The sequence below is a fragment of the Ambystoma mexicanum genome, chromosome 6p (assembly GCF_040938575.1).
Source record: "Ambystoma mexicanum isolate Mex_15411 chromosome 6p, UKY_AmexF1_1, whole genome shotgun sequence".
Lineage (NCBI taxonomy): Eukaryota > Metazoa > Chordata > Amphibia > Caudata > Ambystomatidae > Ambystoma > Ambystoma mexicanum.
The window spans coordinates 99,490,690-99,517,874 of NC_090935.1; the positions used below are offsets into that span (position 1 = coordinate 99,490,690).

At 45.0% G+C, this 27,185-nt stretch overlaps 1 protein-coding gene across 2 annotated transcripts in view; it reads right to left on the bottom strand.

Moving 5' to 3' along the window:
* Positions 1–27,185, bottom strand: part of LOC138511235 (myosin-IIIb-like) — a 686,303-nt gene that overhangs the window by 278,412 nt on the left and 380,706 nt on the right. For both annotated transcript variants that reach the window (XM_069626778.1, XM_069626777.1), the window contains exon 5: positions 6,619–6,721. In XM_069626778.1, the coding sequence (XP_069482879.1) occupies positions 6,619–6,721 (103 nt within the window). The remainder of the gene's footprint in view (positions 1–6,618; positions 6,722–27,185) is intronic.

Here is a 27,185-nt window from a genome sequence, read left to right on the forward strand (position 1 = left end):
ATGCTCTGCGTGCCTCAGAATGCTCTGTATGGCTCAGAATGCTCTGTATGGCGAGGGTCCGAAGTCACTCAGAATGCTCTGTATGGCTCAGAATGCTCTGTATGGGGAGGGTCCGAAGTCACTCAGAATGCTCTGCGTGGCGAGTGTCCGAAGTCCCTCAGAATGCTCTGCGTGGCGAGTGTCCGAAGTCACTCAGAATGCTATGCGTGGCGAGTGTCCGAAGTCACTCAGAATGCTATGCGTGGCGAGTGTCCGAAGTCACTCAGAATGCTCTGCGTGGCAAGTGTCCAAAGTCACTCAGAATGCTCTGCGTGGCAAGTGTCCAAAGTCCCTCAGAATGCTCTGCGTGGCGAGTGTCCGAAGTCACTCAGAATGCTATGCGTGGCGAGTGTCCGAAGTCACTCAGAATGCTATGCGTGGCGAGTGTCCGAAGTCACTCAGAATGCTATGCGTGGCGAGTGTACGAAGTCACTCAGAATGCTATGCGTGGCGAGTGTCCGAAGTCACTCAGAATGCTCTGTGTGGCTCAGAATATTCTGCGTGGCTCAGAATGCTCTGTATGGCTCAGAATGCTCTGTATGGCGAGTGTCAGAAGTCACTCAGAATGCTCTGTATGGCGAGTGTCAGAAGTCACTCAGAATGCTCTGTATGGCTCAGAATGCTCTGTATGGCGAGGGTCCGAAGTCACTCAGAATGCTCTGTATGGCTCAGAATGCTCTGTATGGCGAGGGTCCGAAGTCACTCAGAATATTCTGCGTGGCTCAGAATGCTCTGTATGGCTCAGAAGGCTCTGTATGGCGAGTGTCAGAAGTCACTCAGAATGCTCTGTATGGCTCAGAATGCTCTGTATGGCTTAGAATGCTCTGTATGGCGAGGGTCCGAAGTCACTCAGAATGCTCTGTATGGCGAGTGTCAGAAGTCACTCAGAATGCTCTGTATGGCGAGGGTCCGGTGTCACTCAGAATGCTCTGTATGGTGGGTGAGACAGAACCCACATGAATGTTGTATAATTATGTCTGCGGTTAGAATTGATTGTCCACCCGTTTAACGATGAATGACTCATAAGCAGTTCCCCATTAATTAGAAATGAATTATTTGCTGTACCTTGTGACCTGGACAGGATTCCTTCAAGGTCCCTACAGACCCAGACATGCAGAGGAGGGAGTGCGCTAAAGAAGAATAAAGCTGCACTCAAACACCGAATACAGAGGAATGTTCACAATAGAAACAAACCTCATCTCTTTTGAATTTAAATTTTAAAACCTATTATCCATCCCAACCAGGCTCTTGGATCGAAGAAGCACATCATCGGCGTAGAGAAGAAAGCCAATTCACTGTCACCAAGCCTTGGGGCATCGCAATGAAGAGTTTGTATTAAATCAGCCCCCCCTTTGCCCAAGTCTTACTCTTTGCCAAGATTCACTATATTAACTTCACAGCTGCCAAGAGTGTTTAGGGGATATTCAATAAACCCAGAGCCCCCCACAGCTTAGCTCTCGCAACCCTATCTAAACCAGTTCTAAAATTAATGAATGCTAAATTCAAAAACACATTCTTCTGGGCACAATATCTCTGCTTTGGGGCTCTTAAAAGGAAAAACTGTTCAATGGTGCCTTATTTTACTTCCCTGCAAATCAGAAATTATTAAAAAATATTAATGAACAACGAAAGGCAAAGTAAAAAGGTAAAAAGATCCCTGTTCGGAGGTTAAAATTGCCATTACCTTCTAATGCTCAAGATTGGGATTGGCGTCCGTATCACCTTCGCCGAATTACCTCTGAATGGTTAAGATTGGGACCGGCGTCAGTGTTCGTATTACCTCTGTCCTATTATCTCCTAATGGTTAAGATTGGGACCGGCGTCGGTGTTCGTATTACCTCTGTTCTATTATCTCCTATTATCTCCTAATGGTTAAGATTGGGACCGGAGCCAGTGTTGGTATTACCTCTGTCCTATTATCTCCTAATGGTTAAGATTGGGACCGGCGTCGGTGTTCGTATTACCTCTGTTCTATTATCTCCTATTATCTCCTAATGGTTAAGATTGGGACCGGAGCCAGTGTTGGTATTACCTCTGTCCTATTATCTCCTAATGGTTAAGATTGGGACCGGCGTCGGTGTTCCCATTACCTCTGTTCTATTATCTCCTAATGGTTAAGATTGGGACCGGAGCCAGTGTTGGTATTACCTCTGTCCTATTATCTCCTAATGGTTAAGATTGGGACCGGCGTCGGTGTTCGTATTACCTCTGTTCTATTATCTCCTATTATCTCCTAATGGTTAAGATTGGGACCGGAGCCAGTGTTGGTATTACCTCTGTCCTATTATCTCCTAATGGTTAAGATTGGGACCGGCGTCGGTGTTCCCATTACCTCTGTTCTATTATCTCCTAATGGTTAAGATTGGGACCGGAGCCAGTGTTCGTATTACCTCTATTCTATTATCTCCTATTATCTCCTAATGGTTAAGATTGGGACCGGCGTCGGTGTTCCCATTACCTCTGTTCTATTATCTCCTAATGGTTAAGATTGGGAACGGCATTGATGTTAGTATTACCTCTGTTCTATTAACTCCTAATGGTTAAGATTGGGACCGGCGTCGGTGTTTGTATTACTTCTGTTCCATTATCTCCTAATGTTTAAGATTGGGACCGGCATCAGTGTTCGTATTACATCTGTTGTATTACCTCCAAATGCTTAAGATTGGGATCAAAGTCGATGTTCATTTGACCTCTGTTGTATTACATCCTAATGTTTCTGATTCGGATCAACATCATTTGTCTGTTCACAGGGGCTCAGCTTAACCTCTGAACAAAAGAAGGGTGCCCCGGGGGACACCGAACCAATACTTGCTCAATCGCAGGGCAAGACTGTGCACGTGTACGTTGTAAGAAACAGAGCATTCTGATTGGTCGGGCAGATACAACTCAGATACTATCCACCAATTATGATGGGAGTGAACACGCAATTGGAATGATTGGCAGCCTTCAGGAGAGATGTCAAGTGTTCGGATAACCATCACCCAGAAAGGTCCAGCTGGTTTCTACACTTTCAAGCAACCTTGCACTTTGCAGTTGATGCTCCTTGGCTAATTGTGAAACGAGCTGTGAGATTCAAAGCTCCAGTTAAAGCCAGACACTCGCTCCAAACCCAAGCATGTTGCATCTTGCCATCCGAATAGCCTGGGAAAGTCTCCGCTTCTAAAGTAGAACTTTGCCATGTCTCATGTGTGGACTATCTTGATTGGCTGTTATGTGCCATAGCCGTGTCATATTTCATTAGTAGTCATTTGTTGCCGGGGCATGTTCAGGGTGTTGCCCCTGATAGCATAGACATGGCCCATCTTCTTTGCCCTGTCACCCGTTTCACTTTCTATAATTTTAATGGTTTATGTTGGTGATGTCCAATCTCCTGTCAAGAACAACATGTAATAGCACTGACACCGTCCATCAGATCATGCTCCATTTGATGTCATTCAAACTTGACATGCCTCACTTCAGCACCTAGGCAGTCTCATATTCTGTCCTTTATGACCTGTCTATTCTACATCAGCTCTGTGGCGTGCTGCAGGAAGGAGTCGGACAAAGGAGGGGCATGTCAACTTGCCATTTTATTCAAATAAAGAAAATACCTACCTCTCCCTATCTCTAAAGGGTTTTCCCTACCCAACTCAAGATAACTGGGGTGCTCGTCATCAGGATGGATGTCTAACTAAATACATGTCTGTTTTCTGTCCAAACTAGCCTCCTTTAGCCCTACCACTAAAACAATGCAAACAAACACCAGGAGAATTACTCCCTTCTCCTGGTTTAATGGGGATCAGCCCTAGGGGCAGTCTTTCCTAATAGTTCAGTTTCCACCAGGAGAATGACGCCCTTCTCCTGGCGCAACAAGTTCAGTATCCCGGCTTTTGTCTGATAGTTCCTTATCTTTATAAGGATCCAATTCAACACAGCAGTCTACGGTATAAAAGAATTACCTTCTCCTCTTTAACTGCGTCAGTCACCAGGCTGTATCTTAACCTTTCACTTTAGCTTCCGAGTCAACAACTCTGGCGGAAAACCAGGAGAATGACTCTTCTCCTGGTCCAGTGGGTCCTTGGTTCACATCCTGAAACAGTTTTTATAAGACTTGTCTGAATATTGTATAATCCTTCCAAAAGAAAACTACTTCAACTTGTCTTTGGTTCTTTGTAAGACTTGAATACGGGAGATGTTTTCCCTGGTATTCTCGTAGTTCAATGTCTCTTTTTTTATGTTTAGTTTCTTTGACTCAACAACTGAGACGAAGAAGATCACTCTTGATGTGGTCGCCGCACTTCACACTCTTGCTACTCTGGATAAAATCACTGAGATGAGGGAGATTACTCCAGAGGCCTTGTTCGGTCTTGTTATTCTGGATAAAATTACCGGGACAGGGGAGATTACTCTCAATGTAATCTTCACCTTCCCCTAATCCCTTACCAGGTCCCCAGTAGCTCCTGTTACCTGTGCATTGTTCGGGACATTTCACTGGTTCTTCCTGAGGTCTTGGGTCTTAGCGGCCTTAGCGGTATCAAACATTACAGGAGGAAGGGAAGGTGTATTACAATAACACACAGTAGTGCCATCAGCCTGATTCTTTACAGATCTTAGCGGTTTCATGGTTTCAAGCGTTAGGGAGTTCCATCATGGAACGGGAATCCTTGTCCCCAAGAGGGGAGTCTCTCCTTGTGAGATCCCGCTTTCCACCACCACCCCTAAGGGGAAATGTTGCATAGCGGGCTCACCTCCTAGCCTCACAGGGAAGATCACCCCCCCACCCCCCTGGGGAGAAGTGATGTGATCCGATGAATCGCAGCAGCTCATCCCCTTAAAATGGATGTGTCCTATAAGCTCATGGTTATAATTTGTAGATAGGTTATATGTGGTTTCTACACAGCTAAGGGAGTCCCTTTTGCAGTCTCTCGTCACTTAGATATATGGTACATGGTCAAAGCATGTCTATTCTCCCGTTCCTCTATTGAGAAAAATCACTCTTCAATATTGAAAACATAACTAAATGAGGAGCAGTTTTTCCCTTGCCATGGTCATGTGACTGACTCACAACACAATGGCAGAGGAAAGGGACTAAGGAACCAGAGAGAGGGGAAATATTGAAGGAGCTGCATTGCTGGAAAATGCTGGGTGCCGTGACCAGACGGAAGCCAGGTCAGGTGGATTGACTGCTGATGTCAGCTACCAAGCCAGTGGGCAGCAGTTAGGAGGGGACAAGTACAGTAACCAGGAGGATGACAGGCCACGTCTGTGTGATATGGCACCAAACATGAAGCGAAAGAGGAATGGCCGGGGATGGGAAGATGAGGGAGTAACCAAAGAGTTAAACATCTGAGAGGTGTGTGCGATTAACGAGGTAGGGATATGGAGAATAAGCAGCAAGCAGACCCAAGAGATGGGGAACGAGGATAAGCTAAAGGGGTCAAACCCCAGTAGGGTTGCACAACCAACAAAAAGCTCTGGAAAAAGGGGGACAGTGAGGGGCTTGACTGAGTAAGAAGCAGAGTTCCTAGGGTACCTTCAGAAAGTGAGTGGGTGATAAGAGAGGACTGCTGGAACTTGTAGGGAAAGGTTTCAATGGGCATGGAGAAGGAGGCTGAATCAAGAAACATTGAACTCAGGGAGTTGGAGGGAGACTTCCTAGAGCCTATTAAGAAAGTGAACAATGAAACTTGGAGTGAAAATTCCTGGGCCAATCTAAAATAAAAAAAGTCACCAAATTAAGAAGGACTGAACCCTGGAACTTTGTGCAAAGTTCCTAATCGCTTTTGATCAAGTGGCCAAATGAAGATGCGTAGAATGGCTTGGAGGCCGTAGACTGAGATGACCCATGGGTTTTGGAATTCCTAGTCTACTGTTCCCAGAATGAACCCAAGAACTGTGGCTGACCAAAGGACAGAAATCCCAGCTCATAGCCATCCGACAAACGAAACCAATCTGCTGGCACGCCACACTCGTCTAACATCACACCATCGTGACCCGGGCATGTCCTATCCGATGTCATTAAACCTTGGATTGTGCCATGGGCTTTCCCTCACCACCTGGACAGGTCTCATCCACTCCCCATTTCCTGCTGCCCTGCATCGCCTAGGCATTCTGCAACCTGCCTCTTAGCAGCTGGACATGGCCCGTCTTACCCCATGACATTGTAAATAATTGGTCGAATCACATTTTGCCCCCCTTTTTTCTTTTTAAACAAAATGTGGGAGGAGACCCATCACTACCCCCCTTTTTCTATATAACGAACCCCAACCCGCCATCCATAATGTTTTCAGTTAAAATACGAGGTTGACATTTGTTTGGGAGCAAAATGGGATTTCGACCAGTTTGAAATCCAAACAAAGTGAGAAATCCCAAATCCGCTCACCCTAGCACTACTAGAACCGCAGCTGCTGGAGTGAACCTTTTGGAACCCATCACCACGTTATTTTTTATTTTTGTTACGTTTCCAGTTTAATATAATAAAACTTTAAAATGCCTTTGAATTTACAATGTGCAGTTCATTTTACAATATCGATACAATCCATTCTTATAATATCAAGAGAAGAAAAGGAGAAAAGTGACTGTTTAGGGCCCCCCGCTCACCTGTGCTGTTGTGGAAGCGCAGCTGGATGTACTTGCCAAAGCGACTGCTGTTGTCGTTCATGACCGTCTGAGCATTGCCAAAAGCTTCCAGAAGAGGGTTCACCTGGAGGAAAAAGGCACAGATATGCTCATTATAGCAGAGCCAGAATGGGAACCTCTGGACAGCGGTGAAGGGAGTGGGGAGCCACGTTGGGGAAGGGTGTGACAGAGTACAGGCAAGGGAGTGCAAACCCAACCATCAGTCTGGGAGGATTGGTCAAGCCTTGGGAACAGGGCAACACCTTTTGCCAATGGTTTTGATATCCTGGATGGGCCAAATCAGGCATTCACCATCCCCTTCCAGATTGTGAAATTGATTGCCTCACAACCATGACACCATGCAGGATCATTCTGGAGAGAACATCGCTCAATGCAATGACATCATCAGAATCATGAAATGCAGACACACCCTGGGGGATCATTCTGGACATTCTGGAGAGAACATCGCTCAATGCAAAGCCATCATCAGAATCATGAAATGCAGACACCCTGCAGGATCATTCTGGAGAGAACATCGCTCAATGCAATACCATCATCAGAATCATGAAATGCAGACACCCTGCAGGATCATTCTGGAGAGAACATTGCTCAATACAATGCCATCATCAGAATCATGAAATGCAGACACCCTGCAGGATCATTCTGGAGAGAACATTGCTCAATACAATGCCATCATCGGAATCATGAAATGCAGACACACCCTGCAGGATAATTCTGGACATTCTGGAGAGAACATCGGTCAATGCAAAGCCATCATCAGAATCATGAAATGGAGACACCCTGCAGGATCTTTCTCGACATTCTGGAGAGAACATCGCTCAATGCAATGCCATCATCAGAATCATGAAATGCAGACACACCCTGCAGGATCATTCTGGAGAGAACATCGCTCAATGCAATACCATCATCACAATCATGAAATGCAGACACACCCTGAGGATCATTCTGGAGAGAACATCGCTCAATGCAATACCATCATCAGAATCATGAAATGCAGACACACCATGCAGGATCATTCTGGAGAGAACATCGCTCAATGCAATACCATCAGAATCATGAAATGCAGACCCACCCTGCAGGATCATTCTGGAGAGAACATCGCTCAATGCAATACCATCATCAGAATCATGAAATGCAGACACACCATGCAGGATCATTCTGGAGAGAACATCGCTCAATGCAATACCATCAGAATCATGAAATGCAGACCCACCCTGCAGGATCATTCTGGAGAGAACATCGCTCAATGCAATACCATCATCAGAATCATGAAATGCAGACACACCATGCAGGATCATTCTGGAGAGAACATCGCTCAATGCAATACCATCAGAATCATGAAATGCAGACCCACCCTGCAGGATCATTCTGGAGAGAACATCGCTCAATGCAATACCATCATCAGAATCATGAAATGCAGACACACCATGCAGGATCATTCTGGAGAGAACATCGCTCAATGCAATATCATCAGAATCATGAAATGCAGACCCACCCTGCAGGATCATTCTGGAGAGAACATCGCTCAATGCAATACCATCATCAGAATCATGAAATGCAGACACACCGTGCAGGATCATTCTGGAGAGAACATCGCTCAATGCAATACCATCATCAGAATCATGAAATGCAGACACACCCTGCAGGATCATTCTGGAGAGAGCATCGCTCAATGCAATACCATCATCAGAATCATGAAATGCAGACACACCCTGCAGGATCATTCTGGAGAGAACATCGCTCAATGCAATACCATCATCAGAATCATGAAATGCAGACCCACTCTGCAGGATCATTCTGGAGAGAACATCGCTCAATGCAATACCATCAGAATCATGAAATGCAGAAACACCGTGCAGGATCATTCTGGAGAGAACATCGCTCAATGCAATACCATCAGAATCATGAAATGTAGACTTATCAGATGCTCCATAGGGGTCAGTGCATCATCCAATCAGTTGCGAGGTCTCCTCTTGCATGCACTGGCCTAACCCACTGCTTTGCCCTGGTCACATCGGTAACTCCTAGACGGAACCACTACACTGTGGTGCAAGCAGGGTTCGAGATGCCGCAATGCGGGATCTCATCACTGCTGCCCTGAATATTCTACTCCCACCTTAAGACTATGCACAACTTACAAGGTACCCCATTTATAAATTCGGAATTAAAAAAAATATATTCTTAAGAAAAAAATATAAAGTTTTAATTTACAAAAACAAAGCAGGTACCGCATTATGGTGCCAACTTAGTGCCTCTCTACCAGAGCATAGCAGACTAGAACTTGTGTAAGGCAAAGACAGTTGCTGTTTCAGTGACAGTCATTCTAAGTGACACAGTGTGCCCTGCTGTTAACACTACAGCCGGCCGAATGCATACAACTTTGAAGCACCCGAATTTCAGGTGCTTTGAAAAGATTGAATCAAGGTCAAATCTATGAAAATCAAACATTTGAACCAAAAGTGCAACCCCACTGGCTAAATAAGGACTGCCCTCGGGGTGACCTTCATGCAGTCTTGGACAGCTTCCACCAAAGCAAGCTTCATGTGGGGGCAGGCTTTCGAGAAAACAAATATAAACATTTTTAAAAAACATTATAAACCCATCTAAATACTAAATACAAAACATATAAAATGGAATTATAATGAAAAAATGTACATGCAAATGCATTCACCTTAATATTTTGTATATGTGTTTGCTATATTTTCTGGTCTATCAGAGAAAAAGTATGTGTTTTTTAATTTCTGTACGTTTTATACGGTCTCTTAATTTTTTGAAACCAAGCATAATGGTGCAAGGAGACTGGAGGGAGGTGGAAATTAGAACTGGGGTGACTTGGATAATTTCAGCTGTTTTGAAACTCCTTTGGCGCTTATGGGCTTGAAGAGTCTCCAATCCGTCCGAGCCACTCACTAGACAAAGCGCAGTACCCACAGTCTAAATGCTCGAGCCGATTCGAAGCACTCGAAACCAATGTATGGTGCTACTAATACAAAGCGGAAAAATCAGCTCGAGGTTCTAGCCATGACCTGACTTCATAGAAAAACCTGTGTTTCGAGTCGCAAGGCCCTTGCAATCACTTTAAAGTGACTCCAAAAAATCTAAAACTATTTTAGAAAGGTTCCACGGATCTGCGTGGTTTTACTGAACCTAAAGCTTCAACTCCCAAAAGTTCAAATTTCCTTTACATTTTCCGCAAATATATATGTGGGGGGAGACCCCCCCACAACCCCACCACCTTACCCCTACACATTTTTTATACACTTAAACCCCCACACATACATATATATATATATATATGCGGAAAATTGGGGGTCAGACTTTTGGTATTCGGTCCTTTTGTACAATACCGGTTCCACCAGGCCTAGTTACTATATTATTGGCAACCGCCCAGTGGGAGGCGCGGCCGAATCTCTGATCCTGGGACAGAACATTCTAGCAGCAAGTGTGTGCAAAGCAGCCGTGTGTTCTCTTGCCCAGGGGACCACAGCTAACCACATGGAAACAACGGGCAACGTCTTCTGACCCCTCACCCGCAAAATACCGCTCATCATTCCCATGAGTTTGCCTATCCCTTAGTAGATCCTTCCTTAGGTGGGTGTGCTAGGACCTGCCCCAATGTACAGGCCCTCACTCACCTGCTTCCCAAATAACAGACCCTCTGCCTTTTACTGACCTTCCTCCTCCTCTGCAGACTTAGGTGACTGAAGGCTTATGCGCTGCTACTTATACTTACTGAATACAAGCCAAGGTGGCGCTAAAAGGCTGTCCTCAATACACTAGACTTGTATTATTCTGATCATCCATAACCTGGTTACATGGCTCCTACCTTTTGAGAATTCGTCTGAATTTAACCGAAGAATCGTCGAATGTCTCAGATCTCAGACTACCTTCCAAAATGGCGGCAGGCCACGCTATCAGCCAGACCTCTACTCTGAAAACAATGGATGCAGTACCTTGCCCTGGAATGCCTCCACAGGATGGGGTGGGTGGGGGGCGGGGCGCTAATGTTCCCCCATGGTGGTGGGACAAGCACAGACCTATGTGGAAATACCTATTTAGCCATTAGACAGCATGAGGTCCTTTGAGGAAGGCAACACCCTGCCAAGTCCAAGCTCGATCTTCCGCCCTAGTGAATTTGATAGGAAATATCGGAAGACGGGTGCCACCGTGTCAGTCCCCCCCCCCCCCCAATGGGCACATTCCATCGAAGGAAAGGTACTGCAGCCCTTGCATTTAGCTGAGAGGTCTGGCTGAAGGCACGGCTTGGAATGGAGTTTGGGGTCTGAGCTAATGAACACTTGTCACAATTTTATTACACAACACACTCCAGCCAGGGACTCCTTCGTCTGACAATGAATGTGGCGCACAATACATTTTATCTTTAATAAACAACAGGTTCTTTTATTTGAGTAGGTCTCCAACCTGTCTCACACCCAACCTTCACAAACCCGCTGTGTCATAATAGACTTGGAACCAGGCCGGTATGTATCAATAAGATGTTTATACATGTATGGTTTAATGTAAAAAAAAAAAAAAAAAAATCAAACGATGTTACAACAGCCACCAGTGTTGCGGCAACACAAATGTAATGATTCCTACAGAACAATAGGTACAGGAATTCTAACAATTTACACAGATCTTTGGTGTCAAAAAAAGCAAAAGACAGTTTTAAAGCAAGTGATGGCACCAAGGTTAAGCACTCCCCCTGGAACACTCACCCCCAGACATCAGCTACTTAATTCCTTTGAAGGGAAGGCAGTGGCAAAGGAGTAAAGGTAGGGAGAGAAAAATAGGATTTGGAATAAAGCCCACCACCCCAAGATGGGAAGTCAGAAAAGAAAATGAAAACCTGTTTTTGGAGCAAAATGACAAAATCGGATTTTATTACTCGCACGGCTACTCGCAACTGCTATGGGACAGCTAGAAAGAAAATTTGTGTTGCTACACTTGAGGAGATAGGGTAAAGAGACTACTAATCAGTACACAGAACAACTTGGAAATGAGGTAAGGAAATCGATTTGGGGAAGAAAGCAAACGCAAAAAAGAAATACAAATGGAAATTTGTTTTGCACAGGAATAACCATGACAGGCAGCTAAGGTAAAGGGTTTAGCTTCGAAAATCAGAAATCATTTTTCACGGACAAGGACAGAGGCACATAACAGATAGGATTCTAGACAAACTGGGTTACTCTCAATGGAACTACGGTTTGGGGTTTTCAATGGGACAGATGCAATTTAGGAGTTTGTGGGGTAATGCACACAATACACAGGCAAATCCGTTTTTCAGTTGCACAGAGACTAATTCTGTTGAGGCTATACTTTAATGACTATAGATATTAAAGAAAGACACTAGGCACGTGGGGGTTCATTTCGGATTTTAACCAACTCGTACTGTGAATTTAAATGGGGAATTAATTGATTTTACTTCGAAATAATGCTAAGGATTTTTACAGACAACCGAGTGATTTATCAAAGGAATACGCTACCATATACAGGCTAATACAGATTCTACTATGAGAAGGTTAATGTATTATACCGGCAGTTTGGGACTTTCAATGGGATTTTCAATGGGGTTATGTTGCAAAAAGGAAAGGATTATGCAATTTAGTGCTGGGGGTATTTGCTACTTACAAAGTAAGCCTTGGTTTGGGATTCTGGAAAGTCAGCTGGATCTCAGGACCCTCTGGACAGCTAGGCAAGGGGTCTGATCGTGTGCACGTGTGCATGTGTGTCTAGTACAGTTCCCACTTATATAGCCCAATGGACATCATTCACTTTACAATCTAGGGGGTTTATTCTACAATTACTCCAACCCTGGGATAGGAAACAAAGAAATAAAGGATCCAAGAAAAACAGCCAATAACAAAGAAAATGTCACACCAAACCCAACCCAAACCACCCCCAGCCCAGTCCTATCAAAATTACAATGTAACTAGTACATATCAAGGAACTTTCTCCAGATCTTATCAAAAACTTTCAATTTCCTCTGCCTTCTGAAGATTACATTCTCCATACCTGCAAGAATATACATTTCAGCAATCCAATCGGCCGATAACGGCACAGTTTGAGACTTCCAACTGTGGATGATCATTTTCTTACAGGTTGAAGCTCCTCTAAACAAGAATCTTTTCTGCGATACAGACAATGCATCCAAAAGTTCATCACTACCTAGTATCATTTTGAAGTCCAAAGCAATGTCCAACCCCAGTACTCTCGCACACATGCTACAAACATCAGCCCAAAAACCTCACACACGTGTACAATCACAAAGCATATGCTCCAAAGTGCCTACCTCACTCAAACTGTTCCAGCATTCATTTGAGTCAACCATTCCACCCTTCATCAACCTCTCGGGACTCCAATATACGCTGTGAAGAATCTTTGTCTTGATCTCTCACCAAATTCAGCAGACAGAGATTCGGATTTCCGCACATACCTCGCCACATCTCTGGAGTAATATTGAAACCTATTCTCAAACTCCATTCATCTCTCAATTTGATATTCTCTCTATATTTTGCCACTATATGCTAATAAACTCTACTTGCAATAGCCCCTTCTCCTGGTCTTCTTTTAGCAGAAAACAGGTCAAGATTTGCATCGCTCCATTTTACATCTCCAACAATCTCCTTGAGTCGTCTCTATTCAGCATCAGAAAAGTTTCCAATGTTCCACTTTAGACACACTTCTGCCCCAGGGATCCCCTTCACATCCGTCCAAATATCACCAATCCAGTTCACTCCACAAATAAACCAATCAGGCCAAAACAAGATCTTCCCCTTATCCTTAATTGCCGGATTCAACCAAATTGAAGCATTGGACGATTTCAAAGCATCCGCACCCATCATAGCTCCAAAAACAGTACAAGAAATTGGGAAGAAAATGCCAAATGACAGGCTTGAAAATTAGGAATGCCTTTCTCCACGGAAGCTGAAGCTCCCATAGGATTAACCTGGGTGGTTACTGGTCCCAAATGAACGATTGAATTAGGCCATCTAATTCTTTCCAATAGTGTGGGATCATTTTTAGCGGTCATCCAGAGAGCAGAAAGTTCAAGTTAGGAAGACCATATGTAATGAATCCAGTTATCGCCGTCTGGATGGGGAGCCCCAGCTTACCTCATTATCTGGGGCTAAGCAGAGGGAATGGGAGTCCCGTGGACGTAGTTTAGCCCATTGGGTCCATATTGGAAGCAAACCTTGCAAACGCTTATTTTTAGTTTTAGTTAGTTGGTGGCACCTACAAGCAGAAACAGTTGCATTTCAGTACAGCTAGGAAGAAAAGCCATACTAAGAGAAACACAAAGCTTGCAGGTGTTTGGTTATTTACCCACCAACTGACTGCTCATGGAGATTCTAATCCCTATGGTCACGCACATCCCCTTTCTGCTCCCCCCATTTTTGCCCCCCCTTCCCCAAACATCCTCCTGGCATATGTTTGAGCTTGCTTTTTCAAGCCTTACCATCAAGCTTTGTGCGCAGTACCTGCAAGTGTTTGTTCAAACCAGCCGTTTGGGAGTGAACGACTTAATTGGAGCTGTAAATGTGCTACTGGTGTAATAAAAATGTCTTAACCAGGTCTGCCTTGAGCCAGTCTATGTGCACTATACGTTTCCTACACTGAAAGCCTGTTAAAAACACGATTTGGCAAAGCCAACAGTTTTGGCTTGTGTAGTAGTATTAGACATTTGCCAGGCACTGCGATTATTTGCCCAGGTGCTTGCACCATTTTGCTTCTGCTACCATCGATGGCCAGTTAATACCACAACAGCAGTGCCTGGCAAGTACCTTTCACATGCCTACACAAAACTGTTTACAATGCCAATACTTCTTTTTACTGGCTCCAGTTTCTAGCATATAGGTATTCTGAAGAGGTACTGAAATGTAATGGTGAACATTCTTGGAAATGGTTAGAGATTCGATTCTGTCAAGGCGTTGGATCAGATATCTGTTTAAAATAGAGGGCACAGGTTCAAATTCAATACTTCATCCTTCAGATGTCGATGCACTGAGTTCCATAAAACACCTAGACAAGGGAGCACTGAGTCAGCACACAGTGGACTTCTCAGCCTAAAGGTGGGGCCCTCAGCCTAAAGTGTGGGGGTCCACAGCCTAAAGTGTGGGTACTCAGCGTGTGGGGCCCTCAGTGGACGGTGGGGCCCTCAGACTTAAGGTGGGGCCCTCAGACTAAAGGTGGGGCCCACAGCCTAAAGGTGCGGGTCCACAGCCTAAAGGTGCGGGTCCACAGCCTAAAGGTGCGGGTACTCGGCGTGTGGAGTCCTCAGCCTAAAGATGGGGGCCCTCAGCCTAAAGGTGTGGGCTCCTCAGCCTAAAGTGTGGGCTCCTCAGCCTAAAGTTGGGGGCCCTCAGCCTAAAGGTGTGGGCTCCTCAGCCTAAAGGTGTGGGCTCCTCAGCCTAAAGTGTGGGCTCCTCAGCCTAAAGTGTGGGCTCCTCAGCCTAAAGAGTGGGCTCCTCAGCCTAAAGTGTGGGGCCTACAGTGGGGTACTCTGTGTAACGACGCCATGGGTGGAGGAAATGGGAGGCACAGGGGGGGCTGTCCCCCCCACAATAGGATGTATCCCCCCCACAATCTGAGCAAAGGGAAAGAAGGGCTGTTTAGGTTTAGCAATTGTAAAGCAAGGCGGTTTGTTTTTGTTTTGTTTAAAAATGTGCATTTCTTTTCCAAGTGGTCAAAATACAAACAGACACAGCTTTTCTTAACTTGCAGTGCTCATTGTCATAGCCTTTGCAGAGTATGGGGTGGGGGGGAGTGGGTGTACAGCTGAATGCTGTCACACCCCCACCCACATTCCTGTCAGAGGTTGAAGGGTAAATCCCAAAACTCAAAATAATCTGCATCTTTTCAATGATAGTGAAACGATGTGAGCGTTAGGCCTAAATATTACATCAGACTCTGTATGATTCCCTATAAAAATGCATTGACAATCAAATAAAATTGCTGTCATTTTCTAAATCAAATTAATGCCTTTGTAATAAAACCGAATCAAGCAAAATTCACCTTCTCAGAAACACAGGATTACATGGTTTCTCTTTCCTGCACATTTTAGCAAAAATACAACTATTAAGGTTGTCTTCTCCAACTAGAAGCAATATTGAAATACGATTTGCTAATAGGACAGTATAAAGGGATATTGGGTCTCATTACGGGTTTTGCAGCATCCCACCCCACCACACCACACTGCATTGTACACCTACAATGCTCAGCAATGCAAATACACCCCTTCCCACTGCACACCCACATTGATATGCAATCAAACCACCCCACTGCACTGCAGACTTTACTGCACTCAGACCATCCCTGCGCTGCATGCAGGCACACAGCCACAACACTTCCCTGCACACATTGCATCAAGCACTGCACACACCCCCCTCATCACTGAACTGCATACACACACACACCACCTCTTGCACTGCACTGTACACACACAGCTCACCTATAGTACCACATGCATTGTCCTCAGCACTGCATTGTACCTCACACAAACCTAATCCCAGTACTGCACACACATACTTCCACAGCATTAAACACACATCCCTCCAGCACTGCTTCCACATGGTCTCAGCACTGTACTGCATGCACACATGCACACCACATCACAAGTGCATTGCACGCAAACACACACAAAACTGCGCTGGTGCTGCAATGTACAAGCACCACCCACAGAACAGTGCTGTACATCCCCTGCCATCACTGTACTAATTGATGTTGAGGAAAGCTTGCACAATCCCCATCCATCCTTTCTCTCTGAGGAAAGCTTGCACAGACCCTCTCTAGACTATACCTGTTCTATTTGTGGTTGAGGCCTGTGATGGTCCCTGCCCAGGTTTTGTTTTTGTGAAGAATGTTCATACTTTGCAGTGCTGTTGCCTAGGCAACAGCACTGCAATGTGTGTTCCTATGGGAAGCTACCGCTGCTGCCACCCATGCTTTACCTGGTCGCTATGTGTTAGTAGCATGTAGTGTTGCTGTCTATAATGTGCCTGTCTATTGTGTGAATAAAGCTTCCAATGTTGCTTCCTGTGCCATATCTATTCTTTGTGTGGGAGTCACTTGCTATGATGCTTTAGATGTTGTACATTTACTGTATGTCGGGGAACTTTGAAATTCTGATGCATGTGCTGTGTTTTCTGCGTGTGAATATAGTTTGCGCTTTTTCAGTCGGTGCTGTACATGTCTAGTGAGTTAAGGACATGTTGGAGTGAGCCACAATTCCAAAACAATTCCTAACTTGACACAGAGACGTAATACCACCATTGGAGCTTTTTTTGGGCAAGGTCTGTGGAAAATGGCACATTTGAAAGAATATCAAGCCGGTAAACTTGGTTAACACATCCAGTTGCAGAGTGCACTAAACCCCCCATTTAGGAAACACAACTGAAGCAGAGCTTCTGCAACCTCACCACTCTACCTTCTGGTGGCCGGGTTGAGAGGCATAACCGCTGTCCCTTTTTCACAGTCATTGCTAACTGATGCACCTTGGCAGCAGTCAGACTGGTTGAAGAATGTATCGCGAGATAGTGCTTTGGATAGGATACCAACTGCTCATGGCAGGAGGAAGGAGTTCTGCTTCTATCCTCCTCCCAGGCATTAAGATCCCAAAGGAATTCCCCCCTCTCTTCTGGGGATTTCTTTGCCATCTCTGATGTGAAAGAAGGGTGTGGGGGGAATACAACAAACTCCGAGCTAATGGTAGAAGTATAAAAGGTACCGCCAGCTAACAACAGCATCTGCCTTTCACTGATGTGATGTTTGGTTTAGTGAAGGTGGAGGCGGGGCAAAGATGCTGAAAGCAAAGCCTGGGATTGCTCCCCATCAAATCTAGCAGTTCTGGCAGAGAGCAAGCGGGGTTGGTGAAAGTAAGTGAAAGCCTCATGCCAATATCCTTTAAATATGCCCACTATAGGTCATAAATGTGACCCACATTAACCAAGTACAACCTAGTAAAATGGCTCCTGTAGAAACGTGTGTCTGTGTTGTAAAGGTGGGTGGGAAATGGGGAGCTGTGTGGGAGTTCGATGGCCAAAGTACAATATTTTTTAATTATGCCTGATATACATTTCTCCTAATTATCCTGAGTGTTAGGTTACATGTCAGAGTATTTTGATTTTACCTTATCAAAAGAAGATCTAAAATAGGATACCAAAACAGCAGGTTGTAATTCTTGTGGCAGGGCCATGCATGTGAAGACACATTTTGGGGAAGGGCAGGGGCGTTGCTAGGGGAGGGTAAGGGGGCTATAGCCCCTGATCTTTTGGTTGTAGCCCCGGATAGAATCTCAGGAGCTACAGCCAAAAGACTAGCTAGCCCCCAGTCCCAGCAGTTCCAACATCAGCTGAGCCCCGGGTCTTTTCCAGACCTAGCAACTCCCCTGGGGAAGGGGATGCTATAGTCAGGAATCATGTAGTTGGCAGTAGGAGGGTGTCAAAAGGGCAAAAGTCATTGCACTTGCCCTGCCCACTCCTCCTCCAGATGCTCCTCCACCCTGATCATCTTTTCCCACCACTCTCACTCTAATGTGAGAACAAATCTCTTCTTGTCCTTTTGTCCACTCCCTTTTTTCATCTCCCCCACTGCCACCTTCCCATCTCTTCCATTCCACTCTTCTACCAGCCAGGGAGAAGCTCCAAAATGGTTGTTAAATACCCAGACATATAAACTGAATATTTCCTCCTCTATGCACAACAACCTTATCAAGCCAAGCGTCCACAAGTATTCTTCAGTCTCAAAATGGGTAGACATTTGTCAAAGGATGCTTCCCACAGAAAGGGCACAGTAGGGGAAGCTACCGCAGACCTCTTAACTGTCCCAGCCTCGAGCCATGAGGCTGAGAGAAGCTTTAATGCTTTGCGACGATTGAAAAATAAAAATAACACAATCAGATAAGATACAATAATATACAAAGCTTCCTTTCCAAACACTAAAAAACACATTTTTGTACATTGCCTTTGTATAAAATATAGAATATAATGTTTCACCTAAAAGGAGAGGTTCCAGCTTGAAAAGAATAAGCACATGTCACATTCTGTTCACCCCTAATTTAAACAGCCCCAATAAGGAGCAGTGGAGGGTCTGAGGAAATATCTGGAATCCTCCTCACTTGCAGCCCCTGTAACACCCTAGAAGAATGTGCTCCACATAGTCTGTCTTTGTTGTCAAGTCCCGTAAATAAGACCAGGCACTCATTTAGTGATATGACAGTTCAAGTCCCCTGGAAGAAGGGGCATTGCTGCATTCCCTTTCTCAGTAAAACCAGCTTTTAGTAAATTAGGTTAAATACTTCTTGACCTTTAAGGCTCATATGCAGCAGTGGTCAAAGTGTACAAAAAGAAGTAGTGGAATTATGATCCGTACTGCCCCCTCTAACGCGATGAACAATACAAACCCTCAAACGCATGCACCTGCTGTTCAAGGGAACGTTCAGTGCAGTGAATTGAAGTTCACGTTTCAACTTCTTCCTGCACTTTTATTTTAAAATGAAACCATTCCGGAACAGTTTTTTTAAAAATAAAAGTATAGGAACAGTAAAACTTAATTTAAAAAAAGTCGAGGAGCACCGCTCCCAACCTCTTTGGCCACTGATATGCAGGGCATGTAAAGACCTAATGTTCATCCTCCTCCTCGCATAATTTGCACTTTGCACTAAGTGCAGTGTTGCATTTCTTTCAATTGTTCGCTAAGAGATCTGCCCTGGACAGAGCACAAAAGGCATTGTATTTGAGGCTTGGACAAGGTTGAAAGATATGGTTGTTGTGATCACCCTTTTAACAAAGATATCAGCCCATCCTAAGTGAGCCACACACATTGATTCCTCTTCTACCATCGTTCTTGTCCTCATCAATTGAGTATTTTTCAGCTTGTTTAACAAAGATGTATATGCATCACTGGGATGATCCGACGGATCGAGGATATGCCGTCATGGACAAGGGAGAATTTTTTAAACAATAGACCGATCAGCCCCCCTACATTCTCAATACTCCCCGTGACTGTTGTGTAACAGGAAGTATATTTCCTCATATGGAAGTCCTCATTAAAATAGTGATTGATTTGACACTTTTTATATAAAAGAAAATCAATTTTTATTGTGACCCTCAAGAACATTCATCAATTTCAACAGTTGTTCATTGAACAATATTCAAGCCCCTCTCTACAACTACATTGAGAGTTAAGGAATTAAGAGGACTTGGTTTCCGTAAACTCACTGCTTTAAAATCTGAAATGTTTGAAGGTTTGGTCCAGCAGTGCACGCGTGCTTTATTTCTAACACTTCGTTCGTGAAAATGTGTTTACAATAATCTTTAAATATTGTGCAATAGATGAGAAAACTGCCAATATTTTGTTTTCGTTTTTTTTTAAATATATCTAATGACACATCTTTACAGGGGCTTTAATGATTGGCACTCTGCCCTATGGTAGTTTGGAGTGGGATAGTTGTGTCTGTAGAAAAGTCCCCATGGTGTCCCCTGTTCCCCGCCCCAGATTTTGTGCGTCTCCTACGCCCCTGAAAGATGCTGTGTAAAGCTTGGGTCCCCAGCCTAAAGTCGGAGCCATCAGCCTAAAGGCGGGGTCCTCAGTCTGAAGGCGGGGTCCTCAGTCTAAAGGCGGGGTCCTCAGTCTAAAGGCGGGGTCCTCAGTCTAAAGGCGGGGTCCTCAGTCTGAAGGTGGGACACTCAGCCTAAAGTGAGTAGCCTACAGTGGAGTACTCCATGTAAAATGTGGGTCCTCAGCCTAAAGCTTGGGTACACAGCCTAAATTCGGGGCCCTCAGCATAACGGGGAGGGTCTCATTTTTTTGGAGAGAGCTCCCCTTTCCATTTTATGTTTCAGAAATGGATCTCACCCATTCCTCATATCCGAAACTGGGGTCCAACACACACTAAGCGGAGAACTGCAAGAAGGTTGAGCAGCTCACACCGCTGCAATTATAACCCCCTCGCCCCCTTCAGTGTTTTCAAGATTCCTCCAGAGGCTGACCCTTTGCACAGGAGCCTCTCCCCGCTCCTGCTTTCGGAAGTGCCTGCCCCCCCCTCCCCCAGTAACCCGCTATGAAGTTGCAGGTCAATGTGTGGTGTCTCCCTCCCCTGCCCTCTTCCCCCAGTCTCTCTCTTTCGTGTGTAGCATCTCTTTCCACTTGCACGTATGAGCCCTGTTTGAGAGCCCAAAGTACCCCCAGAGTGAGTGACGTCACAGGAAAGGGGTCACCTGCCCCAAACGTGTCGTGGTTGAAGAGGTGTGACAGGTGGGAATTGGGTCCTATTTCCTGGACGAGAAGTTGTTGCCTGGTCTTCAGAAGATTCCAGTAGTCATGGTGACTGGGTGGAACCACCACCTTCTGAAAGGGCTGATGATTTACACACCTTTTTCACAATTATGCAGAAGCAAACCCATCACACATCTGTGATGCGATACATTACTCATCCTTTCACCCACCATCTAGCACTCAACCTTTCACTCACCCACCAGTCCATACATGCATAAATCACCCCCTCACCTGCCACCTAGCACTAAACCTTTCATTCACCCACCAGTCCATCCAAGCATCTACCACCCTCTCACCCACCATCTAGCACTCCACCTCACCCACCAGTCATTGCATCCATCACCCTCTACCCCACCCATCTAGCGCTAAACCTCTCACTCACCAGTCCCATACATGCATCAATCACCCTCTACCCCACCATCTAGCACTAAACATTTCTCTCACCCACCAGTACATCCATCAGCCTCTCACCAACTATCTAGCACTCAACCTATTACTCGCCCACCAGCCCATCCATCCATCCATCCATCCATCTCTACCCCACCATCTAACACTCAACCTATCACTCACCCACCAGTCAATCCATGCATCCAAAAATCTACACAAACTCCAAACCATTCAAAATAACCTGCTGCAGGTGGCACGTGACATCAAAAGACATGCCTACATATCAGAGGCCAGAAAATATGCCCACTGGCTCCCAGTCAAGGACAGAATCAAATTCAAGACACTCTCCATCACTTACAAATGCATTGCTAATGAGGCTCCCCAATACCTCACCCACCATCTAGCACTCAACCTTTCACTCACCCACCAGTGCATCCCTCACCCTCTCACCCACCCACTAGTACTCAACCTTTCACTCCCCCATCTGTCCATCCATGCATCCATCACCCACTCACCCAACATCTAGTAATCAACCTTTCACTCACCATCTCACCAATTCATCCGTCCATTCACTGTCACACCAACTCATTCATCCAGTCCTTTCACACATTCTTCCACCCACCCATCTAACATTCGACATCTCACCCACTCACATTCACTAATGCATCCATCACTCATCCACTCACTTGCTGTTGGTCAATCTATGCGCCGACCCCTCAACCTCCGACACGTTCACTAACCAATCCATCCTGGCCTCTCTCACTCACCAATCCATGCAATACTCAGCGATTCTTTCAAATCAGGCACAGCTTAACTGAGGGCACAGTGGGTTATGTAAAGAAATCAGATTTGAAATTACTAGGATCTTGCATAGACCATCTGTTCTTCAGGGACATCTGGTACCTCAGAAACCCTAGAAGTACTGGGACACAGCCGGTCCTATAGGACTCACTCCGTCATCTCACTGTGACTCTTGATGTGGCTGGCTCTGACGTCCACTAGGATAAGGCTCTAAAAAACCAACCTCAGGCACCATCTTTAAACTACACGTCACTTATTTAACCAATCCATCCATCAGTCACTGTCCCACTCACTCACCAATCTATTCCTCTCACCAACCATCCATCCACCCACCCACCCAACACTCGCTCAGCCATCGACCTCTCATCATCCATTCATCCCTCCCTCAACCCCTTTCACCAATCCATGTATCTATCCATCCATCCATCCATCCAACACTCACCCTCTCACAATCCACCTATCTAGCCACAGAACTCTCACCCAATGACCAACACAGAGAACTCACTATTGTGGGCTACATCCAACAGTGAACTGCCCCATGCCAGGCTGGGTCCAAAGGTGCAGAAATATGAAAGATAACGCTGAATGGCAGCGACAAGGCCAGCCTTTCATTCTCAAGTGCCAAACAGCCAAATGCGGATTTCAGGAAAATTAAGTGTGTCCTGTATTCGAATGACTAGGCCAAAAAGTATGCGGCCGTTCCCCATTGGATGTGACAGATGTACTAAAGAGCAGCTTGCTAAAACAGATCTGCGATGGTGGTAGTGTGTGCATTTTGCAGCTTGGGGATAAATGACTAGACTACAGATGAAACTCTAGTTCTGAAGTAAGCAAAGAGCTTTGCCCTGCTCCATTTCCATTTTGCACATTATCACTTTGAACTGCTTGCCTTAACTGATTTACATTTTATGATCTGGTTTTATAAATCGTTTTCAGCTCTTGCTCTTAACTTTTCTGGGGCTTTAGAACCCTGTGAAGTGTTTTGCTAGGTTTCTGCTGTCTAGATTAATTGGAAATCTTTGAATTCTGTGTGTTCAAAGAACTTCGTGCTAGAACTACAGTTCCCATCTCTTTCTGTAGTTCTTTCGCGTTACATTAACTTCAGTCAGGCGTATCAGCGCCAGCGCTTTGCCGCATACCAAGGATACCCTTAATACTGTACCCCTTGACAATTCCGATGTGCATACCTGCTGAGCTAAACATTATGATAAAGAGCTTTGCATAGATAATTCTGATATAGGAGGACAAGTCCTTAATGTATCATTATTGAATACTCGCTCCTTGGACAAACATGCGATTGACATTCAGGATTATGTTCATAATAATCACATATACTTTATGTTAAAGGATCCTAGTGGAGTAAATATTAATTAGGCTGCTCCTGACGGCAACAAGTTCTATGCCCAAAATTGAGAAACTAATAAGGGAAGGGGATGGGCTATTTTAGCAAAGCAGAAGTCTCCCTCTTCCAGTCTCTGGTTGTTTGTGAAGGGTGTGAAATTATGCTTCTTAAAGTTACGCTCTATCCCAACAATTGTGTTCATATTATTCTGTGATACCGCCCACCCAATGAAACACACAGTTTTAATGAAGAAATAACCTGTGTTCAAGCCTCCATGAATAGGCCACATTGCTCTACTGTTATCCAGAGAGATTTTAATTGATGGCCAGGAAACACCCTGGACACTGAAGTCACATTTTTAGACCAATCATTTCAAAATATTGAAGTCACCATTCACATAAGAGCGCCTACCCATAACAAAGGAAATGGACTGGGCGGGGTAGTATCCAGAAATCTGCACTTCAGTTCTTTAGAGATTAAGCTGTGCATTTGGTCTGATCACTAGGTTAGTAATTTCAAGCTCACACTGCCTGCAAAGGTAACCCAGAAAAAGAATGTATGGAAATTGGTAATAGGAATGTAAACAAGGTGTACGTGGTGAACTTGAACATTGTTTATGTGGGCTCATGAATGCTACTTCAGGCTTCGATTTACCGTATGTCTTAGCTGAGATTACAGAAAACATGAATTACTAGACCAAGTGGCTCCTATGAAATTGAAGACAATCCGGGAAAGACCCCAACAATCGGAGTTGGTTTGCTCCTGCCTTGACAAATCAAACAGGACAAAAGACGAGCAGAACCAATTTGGGGAAAAAGATAGAACAGACCACAATAAGACTATATGGAAATCTCTGGAAAAGTCATTCAGGTGCGAGATATACGAGGCAAAGAAGAATTCCTTTAATGCACAAATTGAGAACTCAGACAATGATGCGAAGAAACTCTTTGAAATCCTCAGGAAATTAGAGAAACCTAGCACACAATTGTAATTATTTGTTCCTACTAAGGAAGATTGTATTGAGATTCAACAGGCTTTTGCAAGTAAAATCAAACTTGCCCACCCAAAGATGGCTAGTAATATGGCCCAGGACATGACATCTAATATATCTAAGCCCTTGCATTATTCACCTCAACCTGTTTTTAAATTCAATTTTATCTCTGTATCTTAGAAAGACGCACCCAATAAGGTGTACTGGAGATGCAGTTCCCTCTAAAATCATATTGAGCATTGTTGGTTTATTTGCACCATTTCTTACCCGTTTTACTTGTGCACCCTTTCACCACAATACGGTTCCAGACAGTATAAAAAGCGGGTCAGTAAACCCATTGTTCAAAAAACCTGTTCTGGATCCAAAAGTAGTCAACAATCTGAGACCTATAACGAACGCCCCTTTCTATTACAAATCGTATATAAGATCGCAACTATGCAATTCAAGGGGCATTTGGAGCAAGCAAATATTCTGCACCCTAGACAGTCAGGATTTCAGTCCAATCACGATGTATTATGTGTGATGCAAGAGATTGAAAATACAGAATTTAAAAACACTCATTTCTGTTCATCACAACCCTGAAAACATTGCTTCCCCCATCAGATGCAAAGGGCAAGCAAGGTCTCCCCTGCCCTTATCTGGAAATCTCTGTGAACCTTACAGAGCCAGCAAGGGAACGGAAACACCAGCACACAACAGAATGTCAGAGGAACAGACTTTGGCATTGCACACCAAGGCCACTTTTTTAGAACAAATCAAAAAGGTACAAAAAAGGCAATCGCAGGAACAACACGAAACACATACACTTCCAGGACCCCCTAGCTGTAGATACAGCAACAAACTGACCAGAGGCAAGAGAGGAGGATGTAAGAAGCACACACTCAGAAGCCAAAGGGGCACTCACACCGACACAATCACACCCACAACTACAGCAGAGGGATACACGCAAGTGAGTGTGGTTCTTAATCTCTCCAGTTACGAACTATCAACCTACGAGGAAGCCATGTTTAAGAAAGGGTTGTCCTTTGCACCCACCAAATCCCCCAACTTGACAGAAGCTCACATTGATCTCCTCAAATACACCAGAAAATTGAAACTCAAGAATTTCTTTGCTAAGAAAACACAATGGAAAAAAGATACACCAGCCAAACCACTGATCAGTGATGTCAACCTTACCAACCTTGACACCACACACACACACACCACCTATTAAACCTAGAAAACAACACAAGCAGTGATATTACAAAACGAGATATCCTCCAGGACCTAGATATTGAGGAACAATGTATGCAGATTCCGGAACTACGAAAAAGAATCAAATTCACAACAAACCTCCAAGGCGACAACACCATTGACATCTTTCATAAAGCTGTTACATAAGATTTACATAACCTGGAGGATAACAAGCAAGTTTAGGAACAGGAGCATCAACAACCTCAATGCTGAAGAACTAAGAGCCTTGAACAAACTTAAGAAGAGTCCAAGCATCACCATCAAGGAAGCAGATGAACAGGGTGGACTACATTGCAATGGCGAAGATGCACTTAAAAACACCAGGGTGTTACACAAGTCTGGCATCCGACCGTACTAACTGTGATACTGGAAATGCATCGGAGGGACAGAGCCGTATCCTGGTCTTTTACTGCTTTTTATCGTGTGTTCTGTCATGTTTTCCGCACAGGAGTTCATGTGGGACTTCTGGCGGTGCAGCTTTCTTTTGGTTTGGTGAACAGACCCATGGGATACCCTTATGGCACCCATGGGTAGGGGTACAACCCTGTGCCCTAGTGTATGATTTTTGGGCACCTGTGTGTGACCCACAGAGCAGGGTACGGGCTGATGGCAACTCCGTGCTGAAATGTCTGGTGCCCTGAGCGTCCTCCATTTTGGGATGACCAGGCCAGTCATTGGAATCGGTAGATTCTTGATGGAGACCAAATAGCCCCCATGGCCTCTTGCCTTCCATCACCTATTACCTTGATCTTCCCAAAGTCCCGGGAAGCCCTGCCTCTGTCCCTTCCCCCTGACTGGCTGTTGGGTGGAAGTTCCATATATGGTAGTGCGGGGAAGTGCCGACCAGACTGGCTGGAGCCTTCTCAATGACCGTATTTTGTGAGTAGACCTGTGGGTGGGACCTGGGTGAATGGAGTGTGTGACGAATATGCATTCTATGTTGCAACTGTCTAGTATCTGGTGGTTGACACAATGGTTGAGACAGCCCTGCCCGTAAAACCGGTATGAATGCAGCTTGGAGTGTTGGATGGCTCGGTACTTGTCCCAATCCACATAACTTGTTGTGAGTGTCTGGAGAGAAGTGAATGGCCTGAATGCACCGTGTGCCTGATTGGCTGCCTGACTGTCTGAATGCCCGTAGTCGTGATTGGATGCTTGAGTGTGACCCAGCGGAATGAATGGGAGATCAACAGACTATCCAGGGACCTCTCACTGCTAGGAATCGTGTTCAGAAGCTGAAGTATACTACGACGAGTAACTGGAGTAACTGAAGCTTGATCTTGAAGCCCTGCTGGACGAGAAGAATTGTTGTTGCTCTCCTTCACAATCTGAAAGCTGCCGAGCCTCAAGGACTGACCCAGAGAGGACCTGGTAAGGTGCCCTCTTCCCGAGCTACGAGGGACCATCGTGCACAGCTGATCTTTGCCTCAACTCCCTGGTAGACAGACCTTCGACAGGCTGCCGACCCGATACGGGGATCGCTGCGGAACTCCAAGGAGA